The sequence below is a fragment of the Muntiacus reevesi genome, chromosome 13 (assembly GCF_963930625.1).
Source record: "Muntiacus reevesi chromosome 13, mMunRee1.1, whole genome shotgun sequence".
NCBI lineage: Eukaryota > Metazoa > Chordata > Mammalia > Artiodactyla > Cervidae > Muntiacus > Muntiacus reevesi.
Genome location: NC_089261.1, coordinates 1493626 through 1513060, shown reverse-complemented (window position 1 = coordinate 1513060; position 19435 = coordinate 1493626). Strand labels below are relative to the sequence as shown.

Sequence of the window (19435 nt, the reverse complement as noted above, 5' to 3'; positions counted from 1 at the left end):
ACATCCGCGCGCCTCTGTTCTCATTGTCACTGGGCCAGCCTTGCTCTGCACAATTCTGGGCACCGCCCTGCCCATCTAACAGCGGGCTTCACACTCTTCCCACCAGCAAGACCCAGCACCGACGACAAACCAGAACCGTCAGCCAGGCCTCCGCGCCACTTCCGGCCGCGGGCCCGTCCCCTCTGCGGGCGCCGTGGGCAGCGACCACACCACGGGACCCCCACACACCCCCTGCGGTGTGAAGGGAGCAGAGTCCCCACAAGCTTTCCTGCCCTCCGATACCAGAAGATACCCAGTGCTCAGCCGGGCCCCTGCAGCTGGTCAGCACCGACCACGGCCATCGGGTGTAGTTTTCAGAGGCAGGAAGGACCCAGGAACCTGACAGCTAAAGCTGCACCCCTCAGGACCAGGAGCGGGGCGGCGGGCAGCCAGCTACCATGCCACAGCTGTACCCCCAAAACAGGAGGAGGATATGCGTGAGTTGAAAATAAACCATTTACTACTTTTATTTATCTTCGTTTTTTATGTTTTGGCCATGCCTCACAGCATGCAAGATTTTAGCTCCCCACCCAGGGACTGAACCCGCGTCCCCTGCGTTGGAAGTGTGCAGGTTTAATCCAGTGGACTGCCAGGGAAGTCCCTATTGCTATTTTTTTAATTTTTATTTTACTCATTTTTATCCCTCCCCTCAAAATGTGGATATAACTTTTACCCCTTGATTCTAAAAGTAATACACATTTACAGAAAAAAAAAAAATTATACTGTTTCTACTGCTTTGCAAGCTCTCCCACTAGTCAGTAGATACTGGACACTTTTATCAGTAAATACGACCCGCAGCACCATTCTGATGGCCATGATCATACTCCATCAACTGGAAATATCATGATGTGTCTCCGCAACCTCCTTTAACAAACAGTCAGAATGGCTCCAGTATTTCTCACAAACACTACGAGTGCCTTCAGCTGCTCAGATGTGACTGAGGACACATCTCCAGAAGGAGAGGTGCTGAAGGGCCACCTGAAACGATCTACAGGATCCAAGTCAACCCACCTGCTCCAGAACACAGAGTTCTTTCTGAGAAGTCACCAAGTTAGGGGCTGCAGGGGACAGAATACACTGAAACCGGCGTTTCTTCAGGAACGCCACCCTGGCCGGCTACAGTCCGAGTCTGATGCTCTATTAATAAACGGCCACGGTCTTAATGACAGAAGCAACACCCCCGGCTCATCCCCTGGGGCGTGCTTTCTCTCATGCACGCGTCTCTCTGGCCTGCGCCCACTGCCCTGGCTTGCCCACCCCAGCTGGTGAAAGGACAGCCGTGGCACGGACGCTCCACGCCCACGGGCTTCTAACTAGCCCTCAACTGTTGAAAACACAGGTAATTCCCTGGTCTCTGTGGTGACCTGCACCTCGGGAGCACCCACATCTATGTGTATAGCTGCAACTCTTAAGGATGTCTCTGAAGAGCAGATTTCTGCAAGCGAGTTGCTATGGCACTGTTATACTTGTAAAAATTCTCATCAATACTCCAGAAAGGACCCTTTTCTCTTACATGTTAGCTCTCTTTTTAATTCTTCACACCTGCATCTAGTTTTGAGTTTCATTGTTTTTTTCAGAAGTCAAGCATCTTCCTGTATCTTTTTCTGACTAAATTATTTACGTACTTCATTTAGCTAATGGGTTATTCTAGTCTTACTGAACCTCTCTACGGATCTGATATCTATTACAAATACTTCTCCCAATGCCATTTATTAATAACTCTGGTACTCCACTGAACTGAAAATTTTAGTCATACACAGTCAACATGACTCTTCTCCATGAAGGCTCCCCAGTACCCTGGCTTCCAGGTCTTCTCATCACAGCAGGAAACAGCTCTCCTCCTCTTGCTCTTGCCCGTCCTCTCGTCTCGAGTCGCCACGCTCACCACGGCCATCAGCTTCCGTGTATCAGGATGCCAGGCCCCAGCTGGTCTGAACCTCAGGGCTGCAGAGGGCAGGCAGGGCAGAGTGCAGCTGCACGCGTGCGCAGAACAGGGCCGCGCAGACAGCGCGTGGGAGGCGAGCTCGCAGCTAAGATGGGCCTGAGGTCTTGCTGGTGTCGTTGTTCTCGATACCAGTCGGCTGCGTTTTGATCGGCGCGCCAGCAGCTTTATTTTAGACGCTCTGTTGAACTGTCTTTCTGCTATTCTCCTCTAAGCTCTTCTAAGATGCTAAAAGGTGCTTTCCTAGTGACTCAGCGGCAAGAAATCTGCCTGAAAATGCAGGAGACAGAGATTCGATCCCTGGATCAGGAAGATCCCCTGGAGAAGGAAATGGCAACCTGCTCTAGCATCCTTGCCTGGGAAAGCCCATGGACAGAGGAGCCTGGCGGGCTACAGTCTATGGGGTCGCAGAGAGTCGGACTTGGTTAAACAACAAGGTATTAAAACGTCTAGTAAGTCCTAGCTGGTCTTTCTTACTTACAAAGAATGATTCGCATCAGAGACTCCTGAGTGCTTCTGGAAGGAACAACCGGCTAAAGGAAGGCTCCTGAGGACAGGAGCCTCTGGTGGGCGTGGAGGGGACACACTCTGGACATACGAGCGGGAAAAGGCGCTTTCTGCGGAGGCGACGGGTGTGTGCGAGCGCCCGTTTTACGGCGGGGCCGAGCTGCACGCCCTCTGTGTGGTCCCCTTTTCAAGACAACACGGAGCCTGCAGTCACCGCGGGCACAGTACGAGGGTCGTGGTGCTGGGGGCCCCTGGGCCCACATTCCCACCTTCCTTAGACGAGCCTAGGATAGCGTCGGGCCGACAGAGGAGGGGGTGTTAAGGACCCCCGGGGCCTTATGCCTCGGCTTCAGACCCCACGGGAAGGTTCGATGCCCTCAGCCCCAGGGCGCGGCTGGGGACATCACTACTGAGAGGTGCACAGTTCTCTAGGCCGCAGACCTGTCTGTTCCCACTGATGCCCACGTCCAACTCCATCGGCTTTACACAAAGTCTTCCAGAGACCACTCAGAGCTCTTGGCCTACGGACAGGATCCTTCCCCTGTGTTCTCTCTGCTCTACTGTTCAGAGTATTTTTATATCTCTCCTGCCATGTCACTAGGACTCTGGGAGGGAAAGGAGGTACATATGACCTCAGGCCACTGTCCTGAGCTGGAAGTCTTAAAGAATATTTAATGGGAGAGTTGCTGCTCAGACCTTTCCAGCTCAGACGTGAAGTCCCGGTGCAGCGGAGGAAACCGCAGGCCAGGCCAGCCTGGTGCGCCCTCCAGGTCTACGTGGCGCTGAGCTCTCCGGGGCGCCGTGTGGACCCCCGACTTCACACACACCACGTGGTCCTGTCACACAGACACCAGGGACGCCCTGCTTGCTGTTTCCAGCCTTCTTTCTCCCTAGATAATGTCCACAGATTGACGTTCAAGGTCAGTGGCTCTTCTACGTCTCTGATTTGCAGTTTAAATGACTCAGTAACTTTTTGTAACTATTTTTCGCTGTCTAATTTTTCAGTTTCAGTACTAGGTTCGTTTTTAACAGTTTTTACTTCTCTGTGGAGATTTGCTGTTTGTTCATGAGGACGAGTACGCTTTCCTCCACGTCCTGAGTACATTCACAACAGCTACTGTGAAATCCTGTCTGTTAACGCTGAGTCAGAAGCACGCTGGGGATCAGTGACTACTGAAGGGTGCCGGATTTCTTTGGGGCGGGAGGCGGGGTGACTAAAAAGGTTCTAAAACTGACTATGGTGATGCTTTCATTCCACAGGAAAAAACCCTCCTTTCCCAATGAGCAGTATTCCCTTTCATAGACTCCCCTAAATCAAGTGCTGACTTAGCACGCATCCCAAATGCTAGAATTCTTGAGGGAAAAGCTAACTCCTACCAGATTATGTAGCCATAACAATAAATTACATGAAACGTGTCTGGATCCTGGTTCCTATCAAACAACTATAAAGGACATTCCAGGGTCAGCTAGGAAAACCTGCACATGGGGTATCCGATGGTGCTAAGAACTTATGCCTAGCTTTGCTGTGACACTGCGCTGTGGTTACGAGGAGGATGCGCTAAAATATTCAGGAGGTCAGTGTCCATGGCTCACTGCCAACTGGTTCAGCTGAACACACACTCAGAAGCCAAACGCTACAAAACGCTGCTGACTGCTGCATCCAGACAGGAGGCGCTAACTGCAAAACAACTCTCCAGGTACTTCTGCATATTTCAACTTTTTATTTCAGAAAACTGGACATGCAGACATTGCTATATGTAAAATGGATCACCAGCAAGGACCTGCTGTGCAGCACGGGGAACTCTGCTCAGTGGGATGTGGCAGCCTGCACAGCGGAGGGGACACACACACGCTCTGCTGAGTCCCTTGCCGTCCACCCGGAGCCCTCACAACACTGTCAATCAGCAGTCATTTCTGGGCTGGTCCTCAGTCACTTCTGACTCTCTGCAACTCCACAAACTGTAGCCCACCAGGCTCTTCCGTCCGTGTGATTTCCCAGGCAAGAATACTGAAGCGAGTTGCCATTCCCTATTTCAGTGGATCTTCCTGATCCAGGGATTGAAGCTGTGTCTCCTTCATTGCAGGCGGATTCTTTACCCACTGAGCCGCCAGGGAAGCCCGTTAATCAGCTATCAGTTCAGTTCAGTCGCTCAGTCCTGTCCAACTCTTTGCGACCACATGGACTGCAGCACGCCAGGCTTCCTGTCCATCACCAACTCCCGGAGCTTTCACAAACTCATGTCCATCGAGTCAGTGATGCTATCCAACCATCTCATCCTTTGTCGTCCCCTTCTCCTCCTGCCTTCAATCTTTCCCAGAATCAGGGTCTTTTCCAATATGTCAGTTCTTCGCATCAGGTGGCCAAAGTATTGGAGCTTTAGTTTCAGCATCAGTCCTTCCAGTGACTATTCAGGGTTGATTTCCTTTAGGATCCACTGGTTGGATCTCTTTGCAGTCCAAGAGATTCTCAAGAGTCTTCTCCAACACCACAGTTCAAAAGCATCAGCTCTTTGGTGCTCAGCTTTCTTTATGGTCCAACTCTCTCATCCATACATGACTACTGGAAAAATCATAGCTTTGACTAGACAGACCTTTGTCAGCAGAGTAATGTCTCTGCTTTTTAATATGCTGTCTAGGTTGGTCATACCTTTTCTTCTAAAGAGCAAGAGTCTTTTAATTTCATGGCTGCAGTCACCATCTGCAGTGATTTTGGAGCCCAAGAAAATAAAGCCTATTATTGTTTGCATAATCAGCAATACCCAAATACAAAACAAACCATTTTATAATTAAAATCCGTACTCTGTTTATGTAACTTTTATCTCGGCAGTGATATGGAAACCTTTGTCCTGGAAACCTCCAACGTCTCTCTAGCGATCACCCCAGTCACCACAGGGTGTCACTCTCCACATTCAAAAGGTTTGCAAGGGAAGTCTGTTTATTATCTGTACTAGAAGGGAGACACTGGACTCCAAAGTTAGTCTGAGACTTTAGAACCATCTGCATTTAGGAAGTAAAATGCAGTATCTCTCTCAGTTCAGAGACAATGAAATACAAACGACATAAATGTTAAACTAAAAGTTTTCTAAAACTTTAGATGAAAAAGTGCATCACTATGTCTTTCAGGAATACAGTCTCACAAGCCACTTCAGTATCCACACACTTGGGAATAGTCTGAATAGCCCTGAGGGGTCGTCCTACAAATGCCGGTCAACCAGTCAGAGCTCAGAATCACCACCAGACACCTTTAGGGCTCCTGCAAACAAGCCCCCTCTCCTGGAAGTAGGTCACCCCCCCACCGCCGCACCCATGGCACAGGTGCTCCAGCTCCATGTTGCATCTGCCTGCTGGTCCGCAAAGAAGCAGGACCCGAAATGTCAACAGCTCTAACCAAGGCTGGTAAAGGTCCACTTTCATTCCAATCCCAAAGAAAGGCCAAAGAATGTTCAAACTGCCACAGTTGCGCTCATTTCACATGCTAGCAAGGTAATGCTCAAAATCCTTCAAGCTAGGCTTCAACAGCACATCAACCGAGAATTTTCAGATGTACAAGCTGGATTTACAACATGTATAGACATACAAGAGGAACCGGAGGTCAAACTGCTAACATCCGTTGGATCACAGACAAACATCTACTTCTGCTTCACTGACTAAACTAAAGCCTTTGATTGTGTGGATCACAACAAACTGTGTAAAATTCTTAAAGAGATGGGAATTCCAGACTGCCTTACCTGCCTCCTGAGAAACCTGTATGCAGGTCAAGAAGCAAGTTAGAACCGGACATGGAGCAATGCACTGGTTCCAAACTGGGAAAGGAGTATGTCATCAAGACTGTGTAACATCACCGTGCTTATTTAATTTCTATGCAGAATACATCATGTGAAATGCCAGGTTGGATGAATCACAAGCTGGAATCAAGACTGCTGGGAGAAATTTCAATAACCTCAGATATGGAGATGACACCACCTAATGACAGAAAGCAAAAGGAACTAAAGAGCCTCTTGATGAAGTTGAAAGAGGAGAGCAAAAAAGCTGACTTAGAACTCAACATTTAAAAAAAACTAAGATCATGACATCTAGTCCCATCACTTCATGGCAAATAGATGGGGGAAAAAATGAAACCATGACAGACTTTATTTTCTTGGGCTCCAAAACTACTGTGGACAGTGACTGCAGACATGAAATTAAAAGATGCTTGCTCCTTGGACAAAAAGCTAGACAGCATATTAAAAACCAGAGATGTCACTTTGCCCACAAACATCCACCTAGTCAAAGCCATGGTTTTTCCAGTAGTCATGTACAGGTGTGAAAATTGGACCATAAAGAAGGCTGAGCTCGAAAGAGTTAATGCTTCCAACTGTGGTGTGGTGCTAGAGAAGACTCTTGAGAGTTCCTTCGACAGCAAGGAGATGAAACCAGTCAATTCTAAAGGAAATTAACCCTGAATAGTCACTGGAAGGACTGAAGCTGAAGCTCCAATATTCTGGCCACCTGATTCGAAGAGCCAACTTATTGGAGAAGACCCTGATGCTGGGAAAGATTGAGGGCAGGAGGAGAAGGGGGCGACAGAGGATGAGATGGTTGGGTGACATCACTGACTCAATGGACAAGAGTTTGAATTGGTGATGGACAGGGAAGCCTGGTGTGCTGCAGTCATGGGGCCACAAAGAGTCGGTTACTACTGGGTGACTTAACAACCAAGGCATCCAGAAAGGTTACCTCCATCCTGCCCATCCCCACCAGGCCATCTTTTACAGGCATTACAACTTAAAATTTGTTAACAGTCAAGGAATTCAGGTAAAGAATACATGAGAACTTTTTAAATATATCATTTGGAAGTAACTTGAAAGTTACAAAAAGATACAAGAAGTAACACAGGACCAGGACCCGAACACCCACGTACCTTCATTCAGCCTTGCCGACGGTGACGGTGTGCCAAGCTCCATCACCTGCTGTCTCCGCTCCCTGCCCGTCTGTCTGCCTGTCCTCTCTCCTTCCTTAAGGACGTATGCCACGTCCCTCACCCTGGCATGACGCAGTGTGTGGTCCCTACCAACACTCAGGCCCAGTGGGCTGTCCACCTCATGCGCTTATGCCGACGTCTGTCCCCACACCCTGAGGGCAGCCCGGGGCCCAGCAGGCAAGGGAGCAGGGGCTGGCCCGCCCCCAGCCCTCCAGCCTGGGACTCCGCTCAGCCTCGGCCCTTCATGACACCGGCGTCTCTGGAGACAGCCCCTCTCAGTCCTGGGCTTCCAGCACAACACTCCTTATCTCCCGTCTTTAACGTCTCTTTACGACTGGCTGAAGTCGCAGCTCAGACAGAGTGTGGCCTGGCCATGTCCACGCGGCCCTGTCACAGGGCTGCCCAACTGTTCCACGGCACACTTTTTCCTCACTTGCAACACAGTAAACAGTCTGTGAGAGGATCAAAAACTCCCATTCTTCATCAAATTTTCCACACAGAAATGCTAGTCCTACTTTTGCAACTTTTTTTATAAGTCTGAAGTAACTACAAAATAGTTTTTAAAAATCTTTTAAAAAAAGCAAACAGAGCAACTCAAAATCCTAGTTCCAAATCTACCTGACCATAAAATCTTCACGGAAAAGAGGAAAATGAAACAGATAAACAAAAAAAGGTAAAAAAAAAAAAAAAAAAATGTGCTGTAGGCCTAAAGAGCAATAGTTTTTGGTCTCACTACACTTGCAACCACTAGACGTTGATGATAAATGGCTTTTCCTAAGATCTAGAAAGTTAACAACCCCATTAACATCTCACTTAAATGATTTTTCATAGTTAAGCAGCTTTAAACTGACGCTTCTAACAGTCCTTCAGGAGCAAACCAGCGGCCAGGAGACGGGTGGTGCCAGGAGGCTCCAGCCCACACGTGTCTGCCCGGCCACAGCACTGCTGCCGCAGAACCCTGCCCACACAGAGCCGCCCCACCCGTCCGTCCTGAGCGCGCATTGTCCACGGGCGGGGGGACCTCGCTCACTCTTTAATTCTGAGATGAGCGTGCACTGTCCCCACAGGCGAGGGGACCTCACTCACTCTCTAAGTCGGAGACGGGCATGCATTGTCCCACAGGCGGGGGGACTTCACTCTTTAATTCAGACACAGGCGTGCACTGTCCCATGTGTCGGGGGGGACCTCACTTACTCTCTAAGTCGGAGATGAGCGTGCACCGTCCCATGTGTTGGGGGGCTGGGGGGGCCTCACTTACTCTCTAAGTCAGAGACGGGCGTGTCTCACTTACTCTCTAAGTCGGAGATGAGCACGCACTGTCCCATGTGTCGGGGGGGACCTCACTTACTCTCTAAGTCGGAGATGATGAGGTTGTCGTGAAGCTTCACCGCCCGGTGCTGTTCCACTTCGTCTTCAAGTTCAAAGATTGTTTCTTTCATGTCGCTCCTTTCTGTCTCTTTTTCTTCCAACTCTGATCGTAATTTTTCTAAGGTCATGTTCAGATCTTCTATTTGCTTCTTAGCTTCCTCTTGGAAGGCTCGGTATTCGTCTTCTACCTGTGTGAAATCGATGGTGCAGATCAGGAAAGTGAGCTAAGCCCCAGGACAGAGGCACAGGCTGCCTGGGCTGGGAGCGAAGTGGGCACTTTTCTGTGAGAGCAAGGAGGGCCGTGTGACCACTGTGGGCGCCCAGTGGCTCGGACGCCACACGACACGCCTCAGCATGGCGCGCCGCCCCACCAGTGAACTCAAGCTGACCTCACGCTGACCCTCACTAAGGTACTTATGAAGACGTTTTGGAAATTTTCCCTTCTCCAAGTTTGGACCGAAGGCATGCATCTCATCAACGATTAACATGCTTTCCCACAAAAATGATGTCTGCTTTCTGACGGTTTCAATATCAAATTAAAAACAGAAACCAAAAATTCTCAAATACTGTTAAAACTGTTAGTTCATGGGGGCCCCCGTACATGTATGCACCAACAAATATATCTCCTAAACTGTATCTCTGAAAGTCATCCCTTTAAAAAATTAAGATTTACATTATTAACAACAGACTCTCACACAAACGGAACAGCAGCTTAACCCAAACTCACAGAACTCCACCTGAAAAACCACAGCACAGAAGGAGAGGAGGCAGAGACTGCTGACCCCACAGGCTGCAATTCTGGCTCTCCGTTTTTCTTGTGTCAAACTACAGCCGTGAGGGCACTGTGACTCTGCATGACATGCTCCCCAGACATGTCAGGCTCCATAACAGGCAACCCCAGAACTGGGGACTTCTGTCAGGTATGACTCTAGCCTTAACCTTTCACAGGCACAGGACCACAGTGAAAAAGTAAGAGAGGAAGTGACATCATTACAAGAACACTTTTCACTCCATCCCAACACAAGCAGCTTAGAAAAACATGAGCTTAGGAAAAGCTAGTGGCACACCACCGGGGCTGCCGGCTCTCGGGAAGCATGCCGCGTACTACAGCCACGTCACGCGGCTCCAGAACCCTCTATCTAAACAGTACCTTTGCGATGGCGTCCTGCAGCCGGTTGGCATCATTCCGGGTGTGGGCCAGGTCCTCCTGCAGGCTACTGGCCAGAGTCTCTGCTTTCTCTTTGTCCAGCCTGACGCTCTCCAGGAGGTCCTGAATGTCAGACTTGTCTCCAGAGTTATGGATAGAGTACAGCTCCGCCACTTTCTGCTTCTCGTTCTCCAGCTGGGCCTTCAGGCGATTCATCTCGATCTGGTCACTGGCCACGGTGGCTTTGAGCTCCTCCAGCGTGGCGGCCAAGGCCGCCTTGCCCTTCTGCTCCGACTCGACGGCCCGCTCCATGTGGTGGCTGCGCTCCTTGAGCGCCCCGATCATCTCCTGCGCCTCCTTGTTGTCCTGCTCGGCCATCTTCAGAGTGTTGCTTAAGTGCTGCTGGACGCCAAGGAGCTGCTCCCTCTCAAACCGGGTGTTCTCCGCGAGGTCCACGTAGCGCTGCTCCAGCTCCAGGTAGCGGCCGCTCTTCACGTCCTCGTCTATGACGTAGGACACGTGGTGCTCGTCCAGGAGGGAGCGGAAGTACTCGATCTGCCGGCTGAAGTGCTCCAGCTTGTCGCTCTGCTGGCACAGCGACTCCATGAGGATGGCCTTCTCCTCGCCCAGCCGCTCGTTCTCGCTGTTCAGCTCCTGCGTGATCTGCTGCAGGTCGGCCAGTTCCTGCAGGGTGGCCTGCAGCTCCTCGCTCGTGCTGTGCTGGTTCTCCTCCATCTGGTGGATCCGCTCCGTCAGGCATGCGACGGACACCTCGCTGGCGTTCCCGCTGCTCCCCTTCCGTGAGCGCTCCACGCTCGGGATGCCTTCTGACTCTGAGGACGAGGGCGCGTCCAGGGCGTCGTCGCTGGACGTGAGGGGCTGGTACACCTCACTGCACTCGCTGTCCAGGTTGTCCAGCGAGTTGCTGTGCTGATGGTCCATGAGCGTGTTTTCATCCTGGCTCAGCAGATCCTCCACCGAGCCAGGAGCCGAGCCCTCCACCGAGGAGGTCAGCGTGCCCCCGCCATCACTCTGGTTACCAGGGGTGATCTCTGGGCTCAGCGACTGATAGCCAAACAGCTTTTCGGAATGGTCCAGCCTCTGCTCCAAGGAGAAGCCCAGTGCATTGAGCCGGTCCTTCAGCATCCGGTTCTCGTTCTTCAGCTGGTTGAGCTCCTCGCGGATGGCGGCGTTCTGTTCCTGCAGCTGCAGCAGCGTGGACTCCACGTCAGTTGGCTGGTGCGCGGCGCTGACTGCCTTCTCCTCGGACTTCTCGTCGCCCTCGGGGAGGGGGTCCTCGCTGAGGCCCAGCTGAGCACGCATGTCCCGGAGCTCGTTCCGCAGATGTAAAATCTCCACGTCCTTGGTTTTGGCCAAGGTGAGAAGATCCTTCACTCTGGCCTCCAGAGCAGCTTTGTCGCTGATCTGATTGTCCGACTTGGACTTGCTCATGCGGACATCGCATTCCGCAGCCGTGCGACTGCGTGAGCGTTTGGCCGATGCCATGTCATTAGCCCCCTGACCTGCAGAAGGTAGTTTTTTGCTCTGGTTTAGTCGGGTACGTTCACGTAATCTTTCTCTAGTAGAACTGGACTCTTTATTACCTGTGGAAGTGCTCCGCTTGGTTGAAGAACTCGTGCCTACATGATTAAGACAGAGAGTTTAAGGCAGAAAATTAGCAGGAGACAAGCACACAGCTACGCCCCAGGTGAAGGAGGAGTGGTCTGAGGAGCTGCACAGTGACTGTGATAGTCTGCCTGAGAGTCTGGTTACTTACGGTCAAGTTCAGTTCCCTCCAAACAGGAAGGTCAATCACCCTTAATCTACCAGTGGAAACAGAGGTCACACACGGAGCTGCATGCTGAAAGGGGCGAGTTTTATGGAAGGTGAGCTGTGTCTCAATGATACACACGGACTTGAGTCCTAAACCATGGACTGCAACAGGTGGCTGGAGCCCAGTGTCCAGGGGAGGCTACAGGAAGGTGCCTCAAGGGATAGCCACACACTCAGCAAACTACCCGCAGAAGCAGAAAGAAGGCAGGCCATGGATGACCAGAAGGGAGAGGCAGCCTCAGGACAAACAAGAAGCCTAAGCTGTCACAATGAAGAGGAAACCGTGCTGAAGGACAACGCAAACAACTTCACATCATGAAATGCCACGTGTGCGTGCTGCCGCTGTGTCGCGTCTGATCCTTTGCGGCCCTATGGATGGTAGACCACCGCTCCTCCGTTCGTGGAACGTTCCAGGCAAGAGTACTGGAGGGGGCTGCCATTTCCCCTTCTTCAGCAGGGTCTTCCCGACCCAGGGAGGGAAGCTGCATTTCTTGCACTGGCCGACAGATTCTTTACCACTGCGCCACTTGGGAAGTGCCACACAAATAGCACCAATAACAAGAATTATTAAAATACGCAGCAAGCACTTATCCTCACTACACACACATATAATACACATATAATAGCTCATACACAGTAATTTACACAGGTTTCATTACCATCATCCTCTTTTACAGATGAAGAAACCCAAAAAGAGATGATAAATCATCTGCCAATGTCCCACAGGTAATGTACATGGATGAGCCAAGATTCAAACGCAGGCAGGCCGTGTGGCAGAACCTGCAACTTACCAGGACCCACTCGGCCTTTATCGGAGTTAGAGAACGATGTGGTGTCAACACCAAGGCCTCATAACGCACGCAGCAAACAGGTCACACTGTTACCAACTGCGAAGTTTTTAAACTTGTGCAAATGATTGACATGACCGTGTATTTAATATAAAAAGAACGTGTTTAAATAGCCACAAATACTTAAAGAAATCATTAGACTTTTTCTTTGAAAAATAAGTCCCAGACCCAACCAATAAATATTCACAACGAGCCAAATGGTTATTCACGTGTCAGTACCAGGCTAACCAGGTAGCGGAGAGCGGAAGCGCTGCCTGCCGGGGACGATGTGGGAAGAGCCCCTGCTTCCGCCGTGGCTCAGGGGGAGCACAGGGAACGGATGGTGGCCTCGGCAGATGAGGACAAGGTGGTGGAAGTGGCATCAAATACAGGAAGGAAAAGTGAGGCCACACAGCAGATGGAGCAGGAGAGGAAGGTTTCCACAGGCCCTGAACGCCAGTAAGCATTCAGGGGGCTGCAGCAACAATGTTCAGTGAATTTTCTTGAGCCGGAAAGAAACAGACAAGCACTCTGGTGGAGAGGAAGCCAGAGGACGCCTCGTGAAGCAGGAGGAGGAGGAAGAGCAGCGGGAGGAGTGTGGGAGACAGAGCAGTGAAGCGGAGGGAGGCCACGTTCACGGAGAAGAGCCCGCTCTCCCAAGAACAGAGAGGGGATAACGAGTCTGCACTAGATTTCAAGGGCAGCGGAGCGACTGCAAACAGAGGCTGGGGAAGGGCTTGGGGAGGTGACCACTGGATGCAGCCCACGAGGGCGGGAGGCCGGCCAGCAGGGAAGCGCGTGTCTGCACACAGGGAAGCTCTGAGGCCCAGGGAGGGAGGGGTATGAGGAGTCACAGTCCTGGAGCTCCTTTTCACCACACGAGCCGGAGCATTAAATGTGGTGGCGACCCGGGCTGCAGGTGGAGACCTAGGTCCAGGGTGCTCCATCACCAGCTCTGAGGCTGGCACAGCACGGGCGCCCGGGAAGCACTTGCCAGGCGGAGGAGCACGTGGTTCGCATGATGCTGAGCTGAGAGGCCCCTAAAGGACACCTCTGAGGACGGCCTCGCCCTCCGGGGCTGCAGTGAGGAGAGGACGGGGTGACACCTGCAGAGCCAAATGAGGCTGTCCACGTCCCCTCCTGCTGACCGCGCCGCTGCAGTCAGCGTGCGCCGGGGTCTGGGTGGGAGGAAGAGGCCACAGAGGGTCAAGGCGGGGGGGACAGCTGGCATGCCCAGCCGAGGAGGAAGTCCAGCACACACAGCGGGGACAAGAACCTGAATGACGAGAGCAAGCGAGCGCCTGCTCTGGTTTCTGCCGCTCTGCTTTCACACACTTAACTACAAACACAGTATCCTAAGACTGCTGGAAGTTTCCAAGCTTTTTTCTTTCAGTGTAAGAAGCAACATATAAAGTGTTATTCCCTGAACTACAGAATGAGATCTTAAAAAAAAAAAACCTGCTGCTAATGAAGGAAGAAAGAACAGCAGGACTGGAATGAATGGATCTAGGCACTGACTATCAGAGGCTGCTAACGTCAGGGAGCAGAGACGGCCAGAAACCATGGGCCACCTGATGGACAGACGGCGGTCCCGTGTGAAGGAGCGGGCGGGAGTACGGGAGGAGCCTAAATCTGTCCCATCAAAGCTCCAAACCCAGGGACACTGACAGTAACAGAGAGGACACAGGAACACGGTCACGGGCATCACAGGAGTGAGATACCAAAACCCAGACCACGAGAGGGAACCCCAGGAGGCCCACTGGTTAGGACTCTCTGCTTTCACTACTGGGGCCTGGGTTCGACCCCTGATGAGGGAACTAAGATCTTGCAAGCCGCATGACACAGCCAAAGAGGAGGAAATAAAACCCAGAAACTACAGATCAAACAACCAGTTTCTACAAAAACTAAATTGTGAGGGGAGAAGAAAGGGGGATGGTAAACTCACAGATTTAAACATGAAGACTGAAGAGAGCACCAGCAATTACCATCTGTGGGTCTTAATGAACCCTGGTAAACCCTAATCCAAACAAGGAAGCAAGCGTATGTGTGCGGTATTTATAAGACAGTTGGAAATTCAAATACTTACTGAATAAGCAGCGATTTGAGAAATGATTACCTTAAGGCCTGATAATGGCATTGTGAATGCATTTTTAAAAGAGCACTTATCTTTCAGAGAGAATCGGATATGTGTGGATGACACCTGGAACTGAAGGTGGGTGTCAAGGAGCCGAGAACGGCCCAAGCGACAGGGTGACGAGCACGTGGAGATGAAATGCCACGGCCGTGCACAGGTCAGACGCTCCCCAGGACCGAACGGCGGGAGCACCGTCCCCTGGGCAGCACCGCCCCGCCTGGTGGCAGGGCAGCGAGAGCCCGCCGAGTGCGCACCTGTGCCGGTCCTGGGCCTGTTCTCCGCGGTGCTCACGGCAGGGCCGGGCGCGGGCGGCGCGCTGGAAGAGCAGGCGTTCTTCTTCCCTCTGACACCATTGGTCACGGTCGCCCCTCCAGCCATCCCAGCTAAAAGGTCATCACTGCTCTTGGTCTAGAAGCAACAGAACATTAAAAACAAACTGATTAGATTAAGTGAGACTAAATAACATTCTGACCCTAAACAAAGCCCTTGACTCTGCTGAGTCCAACACCTCTGCAAAGACCTCCTGGCAGCTACCAGGCAGTGCATCCCTTGGTGCTGCAGAAACGGAACCTTCTCGCTGGCTCATAAACAACTGCAACTTCTTTTTAAAAATGTGAAAATCACAATGTACTCAAAGATGTCAATGGGAGCCTACTACATGCCCCCATGTGCCAGATTCAGTGAGGGGTGAGAGGAAGTGATGACACCCTACTTGCTACCCCTCATCTAGGCTGTGACTCACCAACCAGCAGCCGTGGAGTCGCACTGTGTGCCATCTGGGAGTTTCTAGAGAAGCGGCATTAAGAGTGAGGAAGAACCTCCACTGCTCTGAAGCGATCCAGTGACGGAGCCAACATCTAATAGAAGTTACTCTGAAATTTACTTTTTTAACCTTTATCTATTTTTTTTTTTTTTGGTAGCCTAAGCCAAAATTGAAAGAAGGGGATTTTTTAAAAAGCCCACATAACATACAAATAAAAAACTGGAGACTTTATGGTTACAGTGAGGGTTAAATGATCATTCTACTTGAGAAAGACCATTTGATTTATTTATGTTTTATGAAGATGACTGAAAAACATGTGAGCTTTTTAAAAAGGAAACAAGTACTCTGAAGATAACTGGGTTGGGCATAAAATTACTACTTAAGAAAAAAAGTGAAGAAATCTGATTTTACTTCTCCTGGAAATGAGAGAGAATACAGAGGAGTTAAAGATCTATGGGAGAAAAAACAGAAACAAAAACGTGCTTTTAAATCAAAGAACCAGGGCTTCCCTGGAGGCTCAGTGGTGAAGAATCCACCTGCCAATGAAGGAATGGGGGTCTGACCCCTGATCTGGGAAGACCCCACAGGCCTGGGAGCAACTAAGCCCTTGGGCCACAGCTGCTGGGCCTGTGCTCCAGAGGCCAGGCCCCACGGCTGAGCCCACGCGCCGCAGCTGCTGAAGCCCAGGGCCTAGAGCCTGTGCCCTGCAACAAGAGAGGCCACCACCACGGGAGGCTCCTGCACCACGACGAGAGCCCGAACCGCATCCAAGACCCACCACAGCCAAAGATAAACAAATAGAATTATTTTCTGAATAAAGATCCAAAAGTTCTGCCCGCTAAGGTGAAGTGGTCTTTCTCTGCATTTCACTAAATCTAGCCACAACCTTTGAAACAAGAAGTAAAGAAATACATAAACTTGGGACTTCCTGGCAGTCCAGTGGTGAGGAACTGGCACTTTCCACGCTGGGGCTGGGTTCCATCCTGGGTTGCAGCCAAAAATGAAAGAAAGAAAGAAACGGGACTTCCCTGGTAGCACAGTGGCTAAGGGCCCGCATGCCGATGCATGGGGCATGGGTTCAGTCTCTGGTCTGGGAGGATCCCAGGCCACAAAGGAACGGAAGCCCTTGAGCCGCAACTCCTACAGGCCGTGCCCTGGAGAGCCCGCAGCCCATGCCTGCGGAAGCCATGCTGCAGCTGCTGGAGCCTGGGGGCCTGAAGCCCGCGCCCCACAGCGAGAAGCCTGCGCACCGCAGCTCGAGACCGGCCCTCCCTCACTGCAGCTAGAGCAAGCCCACACACAGCAAGCCCAGGGCAGCAAAGAAGGAATAAATTACTTATTAAAAAAGAAAGGCACATCTCCACACCCCACAACTGCAAGAACAGTGCACATGTTCCGTGAGCCCTGGGCAGTGACAGAGCTCATGCGGGTGTCCACAGGAGCGGGTGTGTGCATGTGGCACCCAAGTGATTACAAGTCGAGCACTTCATTCTTGGGGTTAACCATCAAGGCTACAGTTACAGGGATGTAATCATCCTGTACAGGGATGAATTCGGGTTGTGGGAAGTGACCGTATACTGGAGAAGCACAGTGAAACATGGAGGAAAGACGAAGTAACCCTTAGGTTTGTGGGCTCTCCAAGCCCTTTTGCTTTTTCCAGTTTTTCCATTTTCACTACTTTCTTCTTTCCTTCTTACCTTTTCACTCCCACCTCTCTTCAACGACCCTGTGTCCTTCCTAAATGAAAGCACTTGCGGCAGTAAGGGAAAGCGTCCCCAAACAGTATCGCCTCTCGCATGCCCTCCCCAGTGCGCACACACACAACCCGTAAAAGTCCGCCAGCCGAGCGGGGCCCAGGCCACAGACACTGGCGCACAGCAACAACCCGGCTCTCCCCGCCTTACGATGGAGAGGCACTCACTGCTCAGCACCAGGTGCCGTCAACGGGGTCCACGCCTCCCAAGACCTGACGCGCTCAGGGCGCGCTCCAGAGTGAACTGCAGAGACTGCCTGCCAGCGAGGGGGAGGCAACCGGCTGGCAGTATGCACGTCCCATGCCAATGCTTCAACCTGCTCCTCCAGCCCCGAAGTCACAAGTCCCCCAGCTCCACAGGCGCTTCGCTGCAAAGACAGCCCAGCAACTGAGTGACCGGCAGGAAACCCCAGTCCTCCTACAGGAGAGGCAGCTCTGTCACAGAGGAAATGGCTCAGCGCGCTGATTCAGACTGAAGAAGCAGGGCAAAGGTCAACTCCGGGTACCGCCCCAGGGTCACAGGGGGACACCCGGCCACTCAGCAAGGCAGCGGCGAGGAGAAACCTGGGGGCATCTCCCAGCCCCTGGAATGAGTCTGTCTTCAGGTCCGACAACCTAGGGATAGAAAAACTAGCACACCCTGCTAGGTCTTTCCACACATACGAGGAAGTCCCTCATCAGCTGTTCCTGCGCGGTGCCCTGTGAGGTGCTCTTAAAACAGGTAAGTCACGTCTGTGAAGCCCTGCGTGGACAGAAGCCTCTGGACAGACTGTGTTTCAGGCACCGCTTGCTTTCTCCCCAACAGACAAGCAGCAACGCTCTCCAGGTTTCTGCAGAGGCAAAGCTTCCACCTCAGAACAAGCAAGCAGAGAACAATGAATTCTGGCCTGAGACACTGGAGGCAGACCACGGGGCTCTCTGTCCACTGAACCAAACACCAGGCCAGCAGAAAAGGCACGGGCAGTCTCTCGGACACTGAGATCAGCACGGGGAGGCTGCCGCCGTCAGGAGGGACTCGTGGGCCGAGGAAGCTTCCCGGGCTGAGCCACAGAAACCCTGCTGCCGTCACTCACAAAGGCCCGGCCCTCAGCCAGGCCCTGCGCACCGCTGCCTTCTGACCGCAGCCCGAGGGCGCACACGGCCAGCCTGGCCGGCCTGCCCCCGAAGCCCCGGCTCCAACACCTCACTCCCCGTGACAACAAGGAGAAAACCAGCCTCCAAAGGAAGGGGTGTAACGAGAAAACCAGTCACACTCTAACTACACTAATACCACCCAGTTCTACGTGGGATTAATACTGGGTCAGCACAGTCTTCAGGGCAGTGTATTAAAGGGTGGGGCGGGAAGAAGAACCCGTGTGGGTTCGGGAACGTCGCACTGGCCATCCGGCCAGACCTTGCACGCGTGCGCACCCCATCAAGCCTCCTCAGGCAGAAACAGCGTTCCCCTGCTGGAAACGGCACACACCGCTCTCCTGCTCCCCCAGACAGCCGACCGTTTCTCGGTACTCGAGCTGTTCCTGCAAACGACTCGCCTCCACGCCGCGCTCCACGGGCTCTGGGAAGGGGGCTCTGCCCCGCAGGCACAGTGCTCTGCTCGCAAGCCAGCTGCCACCGGGGGTCGCTGCTGAAGACGGCCCGAGCACCAGTGAAGCCCACCACACCGTGAGCCCCTGCAGACAGTTCACAGCAGAGGCCCAACGACACAGCGTCTGTGGAGGTTAGACCTCACAGGGAGATGCGCCCCTCCCACACCCGCCATGCATGTGAACACGTCACACGAATACCTTCGACAGAGCTGCTGCGGCCGCAGGCTTCGCGGGTCTGCTGCCCGCAGGGGCTGAGGAGCTGCTCTCGGGCCTGGCTTTCTCTGCTGCCTGCACTCTGCCTATCCCCGACACCTTAGGCGCTGCGCCAGCACTCCTGCTTGCTTTCTTCATTCTGGGCTGCCTCTTCGTGATGCATTTACAGGCAAATCTGTAGAGAGAAACGGCATTATACCAGGAACAAAACTGCAAGAAAGTGCTTTAGAAATTTGTTTTTGAAGGATCTTACCATGAAATAAAAATGTCTGAAAGTTAGATGTCGTTACAGAAAATAATGAGGAAAAATTCTTAGACTTGTTTATCAAAAATGCACTTCCTTCTTGAACACTACTGATCTGA

At 52.0% G+C, this 19435-nt stretch overlaps 1 protein-coding gene across 4 annotated transcripts in view; it reads right to left on the bottom strand.

Moving 5' to 3' along the window:
- Nucleotides 1–19435, bottom strand: part of SPECC1L (sperm antigen with calponin homology and coiled-coil domains 1 like) — an 86681-nt gene that overhangs the window by 41948 nt on the left and 25298 nt on the right. For 3 of the 4 annotated variants that reach the window (XM_065905085.1, XM_065905086.1, XM_065905087.1), the window contains exons 2-5: nucleotides 19058–19247; nucleotides 15012–15165; nucleotides 9967–11603; nucleotides 8797–9004 (exon numbers count right to left, since the gene is read on the bottom strand). In XM_065905085.1, the coding sequence (XP_065761157.1) occupies nucleotides 8797–9004; nucleotides 9967–11603; nucleotides 15012–15165; nucleotides 19058–19210 (2152 nt within the window). In that variant the 5' untranslated portion in view covers nucleotides 19211–19247. The remainder of the gene's footprint in view (nucleotides 1–8796; nucleotides 9005–9966; nucleotides 11604–15011; nucleotides 15166–19057; nucleotides 19248–19435) is intronic. The other variant, XM_065905088.1, reaches the window with a different exon arrangement.